General features: G+C 35.6%; 1 protein-coding gene across 1 annotated transcript; it reads right to left on the reverse strand.

The window, feature by feature from the left end:
• Nucleotides 1-4,104: 4,104 nt before the first annotated feature.
• Nucleotides 4,105-7,107, reverse strand: LOC145215379 (stomatin-like protein stl-1). The gene is made up of 9 exons (XM_080084075.1): nt 6,789-7,107; nt 6,619-6,718; nt 5,932-6,063; nt 5,620-5,750; nt 5,449-5,530; nt 5,258-5,356; nt 4,965-5,044; nt 4,600-4,728; nt 4,105-4,495 (listed from the first exon to the last, which is right to left on the reverse strand). Exons 1-9 carry the CDS (start codon nt 7,047-7,049, stop codon nt 4,322-4,324), a joined length of 1,188 nt encoding a protein of 395 aa, XP_079940201.1. The 5' UTR covers nt 7,050-7,107; the 3' UTR covers nt 4,105-4,321.
• Nucleotides 7,108-7,682: the final 575 nt, after the last annotated feature.

Below are 7,682 nucleotides of genomic sequence, written 5' to 3' on the forward strand. Positions count from 1 at the left end.
TTATCGAGTCGGGTTCACTTTTTTAAAAACGGATTAATAAAATAGACTAAAAGATGAGGCAATGTTGCGAATTTAAAAAATATAATGGGCCCGAAAAGATTTCAAAAATTGTATTGAACTTAGCGTATTTCGTCACTGTAGGCATTTGGTCCAAAGTGGGTGTTAGTTAATTGCATTTTGCTGTAATTATCGAGTCGGGTTCACTTTTTTGAAAACGGATTATTAAAATAGACTAAAAGATGAGGCAATGTTGCGAATTTAAAAAAAATAATGGGCCCGAAAAGATTTCAAAAATCGTATTGAACTTAGCGTATTTCGTCACTGTAGGCATTTGGTCCAAAGTGGGTGTTAGTTAATTGCATTTTTCTGTAATTATCGAGTCGGGTTCACTTTTTTGAAAACGGATTATTAAAATAGACTAAAAGATGAGGCAATGTTGCGAATTTAAAAAAAATAATGGGCCCGAAAAGATTTCAAAAATTGTATTGAACTTAGCGTATTTCGTCACTATAGGCATTTGGTCCAAAGTGGGTGTTAGTTAATTGCATTTTTCTGTAATTATCGAGTCGGGTTCACTTTTTTGAAAACGGATTATTAAAATCGACTAAAAGATGAGGCAATGTTGCGAATTTAAAAAAAATAATGGGCCCGAAAAGATTTCAAAAATCGTATTGAACTTAGCGTATTTCGTCACTATAGGCATTTGGTCCAAAGTGGGTGTTAGTTAATTGCATTTTGCTGTAATTATCGAGTCGGGTTCACTTTTTTGAAAACGGATTATTAAAATAGACTAAAAGATGAGGCAATGTTGCGAATTTAAAAAATATAATGGGCCCGAAAAGATTTCAAAAATTGTATTGAACTTAGCGTATTTCGTCACTATTGGCATTTGGTCCAAAGTGGGTGTTAGTTAATTGCATTTTGCTGTAATTATCGAGTCGGGTTCACTTTTTTGAAAACGGATTATTAAAATAGACTAAAAGATGAGGCAATGTTGCGAATTTAAAAAAAATAATGGGCCCGAAAAGATTTCAAAAATTTTATTGAAGTTAGCGTATTTCGTCACTATAGGCATTTGGTCCAAAGTGGGTGTTAGTTAATTGCATTTTTCTGTAATTATCGAGTCGGGTTCACTTTTTTGAAAACGGATTATTAAAATAGACTAAAAGATGAGGCAATGTTGCGAATTTAAAAAAAATAATGGGCCCGAAAAGATTTCAAAAATTGTATTGAACTTAGCGTATTTCGTCACTATTGGCATTTGGTCCAAAGTGGGTGTTAGTTAATTGCATTTTGCTGTAATTATCGAGTCGGGTTCACTTTTTTGAAAACGGATTATTAAAATAGACTAAAAGATGATGCAATGTTGCGAATTTAAAAAAAATAATGGGCCCGAAAAGATTTCAAAAATTGTATTGAACTTAGCGTATTTCGTCACTGTAGGCATTTGGTCCAAAGTGGGTGTTAGTTAATTGCATTTTGCTGTAATTATCGAGTCGGGTTCACTTTTTTGAAAACGGATTATTAAAATAGACTAAAAGATGAGGCAATGTTGCGAATTTAAAAAAAATAATGGGCCCGAAAAGATTTCAAAAATTTTATTGAAGTTAGCGTATTTCGTCACTATAGGCATTTGGTCCAAAGTGGGTGTTAGTTAATTGCATTTTTCTGTAATTATCGAGTCGGGTTCACTTTTTTGAAAACGGATTATTAAAATAGACTAAAAGATGAGGCAATGTTGCGAATTTAAAAAAATAATGGGCCCGAAAAGATTTCAAAAATTTTATTGAAGTTAGCGTATTTCGTCACTATAGGCATTTGGTCCAAAGTGGGTGTTACTTAATTGCATTTTTCTGTAATTATCGAGTCGGGTTCACTTTTTTGAAAATGGATTAATAAAATAGACCACAAGATTGAGCAATGTTGCGAAGTTAAAGAAAATAATGGGCCCGAAAAGATTTCAAAAATTGTATTGAACTTAGCGTATTTCGTCACTATAGGCATTTGGTCCAAAGTGGGTGTTAGTTAATTGCATTTTGCTGTAATTATCGAGTCGGGTTCACTTTTTTGAAAACGGATTATTAAAATCGACTAAAAGATGAGGCAATGTTGCGAATTTAAAAAAAATAATGGGCCCGAAAAGATTTCAAAAATTGTATTGAACTTAGCGTATTTCGTCACTATAGGCATTTGGTCCAAAGTGGGTGTTAGTTAATTACATTTTTCTGTAATTATCGAGTCGGGTTCACTTTTTTGAAAATGGATTATTAAAATAGACTAAAAGATGAGGCAATGTTGCGAATTTAAAGAAAATAATGGGCCCGAAAAGATTTCAAAAATTGTATTGAACTTAGCGTATTTCGTCACTGTAGGCATTTGGTCCAAAGTGGGTGTTAGTTAATTGCATTTTTCTGTAATTATCGAGTCGGGTTCACTTTTTTGAAAACGGATTATTAAAATAGACTAAAAGATGAGGCAATGTTGCGAATTTAAAAAAAATAATGGGCCCGAAAAGATTTCAAAAATTGTATTAAAATTAGCGTATTTTGTCAATATTTCGATTTGGCCAAAACGTTCGTTGCGCATCCATCCGTGACGTTCTCTCGTATCGCATTCCTTTTTTCGATTTTATTCTGGCAGAATGACAATGGTGAAACTACGGTAGGGCTACCAGAAACTACCGTACTTTCGTGACTGTTATTTTTGGAAAACCAGTCCTCTGCTATTTTCTATTCCAAAAGTTTATTAAAACAATACAAAAAAATTAAAATGTCAGCACCAGTATACTTACTTACATTATGAAACAAAAATAATCAAAAACTGCGGTGTAGGGTAGGTACGGCAAGATGGTACACCCCTCCACCTTAGCGTACCACCGCGCATGCGATTTACATGCGCGGTTTGGCTGCAATTCCACTTAACGATAAAAACGAAACTTCTTTTGGTGCCCTTGTTGTTTCACGAACTGTTGAACATGGATATGTCTGGAGAAGTGAAAATACAAACAAAAACTTGACTTGAATCGAGTAGCATAGACCTGGTTTAACCGGAATCCATTCGGGTAAACAAACTCCATGATGATTCACTTTGCAACTATAGCAGGGATTCTTAAACTTTTTCGGCCGTGCCCCACTTGACACTATTTATTTATTCTCACGCCCCCCAAAAAAACGTACATCGTAGGTCCGCCTTAAGCTACTGTCAAGTTAGTTCCAATCGTTAGAAAAAGCCACTTCAACACCGATAAGTTGCGAAAAAAAGTTTTTTTTGCGCGCGCACGGAGCCACGTTGCCAGTAATCTTGTAAACTACGCATATGTTGCCCAAAAAATGTTGATGCACTAAAAGTCAAGACAATCTCTAATGCGAAATTGCGAACAAATAAAGAATGTGCAGCCGACTATATAGTACAGGGGTCGCCAAACTACGGCCCGCGATCCCATTTTTTAGGTTTGCCAAAACGTATTGATAACTTTGTTACTGTCAAAAATTAATCTAATCCTTACGAAAGTTTACTGTTACGACATGTAAAACTAATATTACCGACTTTCATAGGATTGCAACGCCCAGGATTGATCCAAAGCCAGTTTATTACGTCACATACAAAAAAAGTGTTAATTGTGCGCAAACAATTGCCTTATTGTGTTACTTGTGACGTAATATACAAACATTCCTTGTAAGAAGAGACTAACTATACAATTTAACAGATTTTAAATAGGCTCTTTAGAAAGACTATATATCTTTTCGCCCCTATAAAATTCGCCTCGTGGGCTAAGCTTGAGAAGACGGCACTAGGCCATGTAAACTATGCGGCACGCGCGAATTAGTATTAAACGTATCCGGCCCACAGTGTAGAAAAGTTTGGTTAGTACAACTGGACATCCATTTCAGAGTAATGAAGCGTTTACTTTAAACAATAAGTTCGAAATCAGTGCCGACATAATTCCAATGCATTCATTTACAATTGTTTGCAAGTGAAAACTTTGCAGCCAGATTGTGCTGCGGCCCCCTTGCGAACTCTTCACGCCCCCCTAGGGGGGCGCACCCCCCAGTTTAAGAACCCCTGAACTGTAGGATACCTTTGCCTGTAAATGGGCTCCTGTGGTTTGCGCTGGTCTCATATTTTATTGAACAAATGCAATTTTTGTAACGTATAAACTTCAATACATTAGTCTGCAGATGCATTAGTCTGCAATTTCAATGCCAGCTTGCTCATTGACTTGCAAATGCCTGCTTGTGCAATCGTTGGTGGTTTAAAACACGCTTTTACAAAAACGGCGTAACATAATGAATTAACTATTTGTTTAAATACAAAAATGGTATCATGAACCCTTTTCAGGATCCTGGGGGTCAAAGTTATCGTTTTCAAAGGTATCAATGTCATCTTCTTCCTCAATCACTTCCTCAGGAACTTCTTGAATCATTTCTTCTGCATTAATTTCTTCGGGGGTAATTTGTTTTTGTTTTGGATTGAGGTTGTTATAAATGCTCATAGCCTGCAAGTAAAATGTAACATGTTACCACAAATCCCCAACTGATGGACAAAAAGGCAAACTTTTTCTGATTTGTTATTTGAAACTTTTTTTTGGACTGGTCCCACCTGTGCAACCATATTTGACACCTCGCCAGTGTTGGTTGGTAATAATATGGTGTTTCCCTCCTTAGCTAAGTTTCCAAAAGCATTGACATACTGCTCAGCCACAGTAAGGCTTGCAGCATTGCCTCCATGCTAAAAAAGTAAAATATGGTAAAGATTTACATAATGTTACACAATTTCCATTTGCCCTGTATTACAATGGCTTAGTCCCCATTATAGTAAAACCATACAATACATCTTGTTTATTATTCATTCCACAAACTTGCAATAGAACAGACAGCTTAAACGGTGGACTCATTGTGTGCATAACGCATTCAGGTGTTGCCCACCTACTAAGGATAAAAATGAAACAAACAAACAATACTTACTTTTTTTGACAATGCATTGGCAACTACTGCAATTGCATCAGCTTTAGCTTGGGCTGTTGCTAGTATAGCTTTTGCTTCTCCTGCAATTAAAAGCATTGTTCACAGGCAAGTTATAAACTTATTTTAAGCAACATTTAGATAATTTTTAGGTGTTAGAATTGATTAACATTTTAATACATCAAGCTATTAAATGATAAGTTGCAGACAGTGCTGTGCTGTTAAGACTTTTTAGGTCCAAACAGTGTGCATTGTTTGCAGCTTATTAACATTTGTTTGAGAGTTGTAAGCCCTACCCTCTGCTTTATTAATTTTTTCAATCTTTTCTGACTCTGAAGCAAGAATTTGTGATTGACGCCTGCCTACTGCAACATTGATGGCAGACTCTTTGCTTCCTAAAAGAAACAGTAATCGTCACAAAAATCTAACAGTAAAAAAACGAAAAACGGCTCATTGCACAATGCGATGCTTATAATGAAATATTTACCTTCACTCTCTAAAATCGAGGCACGCTTTTTTCGTTCAGCTTCAACTTGCATCTGCATAGCTTCTTGTACACGTTTTGGGACCTGGTTTGTTGAAAACCGAATTTGCAAAAACACAGGTTAAATCATTTGTAAGCTTCTGGTAGTCAACAGTAAGCATGATGCTTAACCACCTGAATATCTCTTATCTCATAACGAAGGCAATGGATTCCCCATGGTTCCTCAGAAGCAGCGTTGATTGCTTTCACGATGCTAATGTTTAATATTTCTCTTTCATGGAAAATGCTGTCCAAGGACAATTTACCTAAAATACACTTTTTTGTATAATTTACAGAGCCTAAACTGGTGCAGTTTTTATCCAATGATACTTGCTAGCTAAATAAAGTAAAAAAAAAATTTAGGATGTTCAGAACCAAAGTTCTTTAAGATAGCTTTAAGATAAACAAGTGCTTTTTTGTGAGGCCTAAATATAATCTGGTACAAACCAATTTCTGATCTCATTGTGGTTTGAGCAAGTTGAGTTACAGCATACTCAGGATCTTCAACGCCATAACTGGCTTTGTATGGATCATCCACTCTTACATACAAAACTCCATCAATATGCAGTCCAACATTGTCTTGTAAAACAGACACAACAGTCATAAAAATCAATGTAACTTAATTGATACACATTTCTGGGTTTGTGTAAAATTAGCGAAGTTTAAAAAGTGTATCTATAGCCCAGTCTGCAGAGTGTGGCAGCTTCACGCGCAATTTTGTTTTGAAAAAAAAAATTTTGCACGCCAAGTTTTGGGGTTTGCACGTGAAAATTTTGCACAAAAAGCATTTAATTGGCGTGTCTTGACCTCTTTTACTTGCTTTGTGCCTGCTAAAAGAGGTCTTGCACGCAAACTTATGGGTCGTGCACGCGGGACATGTAGGTCCTGCACGCACGAGATCTTGTCTGGAACTGCCATGTTCTGCAGACTGGTCTATAGCAATTTTAGCTCAAAACAACTGCAGATGTTAGATTTCCTTCTGTTCACTAACCAGAACATTTACAACGCCTAAAATGGCATTTCTGGTCTATTAATACAGAAAAGAACTGAATGCTTTAACAAAATAAATTTCTTTTCAGCCCAATTGAACAACGATATCACAACAAAAACAATTTATACATTTTCCCTGCTTACCTTTTGTGACAGCACTTTGTTCTGGTATTTTTATAGCCTGCTCCTTTAAAACTTGAACATATTTTATTTTGTCTATGTATGGAATTTGAATGTTGAGGCCCTATAAATGATAACAATTGTATTATTATATGTAACACAACAAAATACTTTCAGTATTACAATATTCTTACTGGATTTAAGATCTTATAAAATTTTCCCATGCGTTCAACTACCCATGCTTCTTGTTGAGGCACAAACAAAATGATAGTATTTCTGGGCAACTTGTAACCAGTATAAAAACGGAGTTGGTTGTGTTGTTGCTGTGGAAATGACAGTAGGTTTCTTTGAGAAAACAATGCAGAGGATGCTGAAAAGGATCCCGATTTGTAATACTCTTTCATCACAGAAACAGCCAGCCTCTGTGACCTTTGTAGTGATTGAAATGATGCCATTACTTTGTATTTATAAAGTTAATTCGTCAAAACCTACAAAACAAATTGTTAACAAAAATATCCGTGCATTATAATTCGTTTACAGTGTACATAACCTTCAGCACAAACTCTTTTGTTACGTTCACTACATTTTAAATTGCAATCACAACACACAGATTATCCAGCAGACCAACACTCCGTGATAGCGTACAAAATTACACGATTTTGCATCACGCCAGTCGTCGCTACTTATAAAAGATAAAAGAGAACGGCATGACAAATATTCCCCTAATGCGCGATTTCAACATATCATAGAAATCAAGTGAAAAATATTTTTCAATAACATCAGAAACTACAGCACAGCATTTAAAACTTAGCTTTGTATTTTTTGTGAGTGGTTGTACCTAAATTGTGATAAAATGCAGTTGAAGCTGATGTTTTTTCCAGTAAATTGGATTATCACTCATCAGTATGATTTCGAAAAATATAGTATGTTGTTTGTCACCAGTCCAACAGTCACCACTGCAGCATGTGACTTTAAAAACGGATATCGATTATCCGGATTATTTGCATTTGCTGGCGGCGTTTATTACGATGTGCAGTTGTGTGTTTTTGTGTATCTTATTGCTGTATAACAGAAATTGTTTTGTTGAA

This window comes from Phallusia mammillata, chromosome 2 (assembly GCF_965637545.1).
Source record: "Phallusia mammillata chromosome 2, kaPhaMamm4.hap1.1, whole genome shotgun sequence".
In the NCBI taxonomy this organism is placed as follows: domain Eukaryota; kingdom Metazoa; phylum Chordata; class Ascidiacea; order Phlebobranchia; family Ascidiidae; genus Phallusia; species Phallusia mammillata.

Bases quoted from the DNA above. Each gene is read 5' to 3' on its own strand.
- LOC145215379 (XM_080084075.1), bottom strand. From the start codon at position 7,049: ATGGCATCATTTCAATCACTACAAAGGTCACAGAGGCTGGCTGTTTCT. The intron at 6,064-6,618 runs GTAAGCAGGGAA...CTGTTTTACAAG, and splicing joins ACAAAGTGCTGTCACAAAAG to ACAATGTTGGACTGCATATT. The intron at 4,729-4,964 runs GTAAGTATTGTT...TTACTTTTTTAG, and splicing joins CCAATGCATTGTCAAAAAAA to CATGGAGGCAATGCTGCAAG.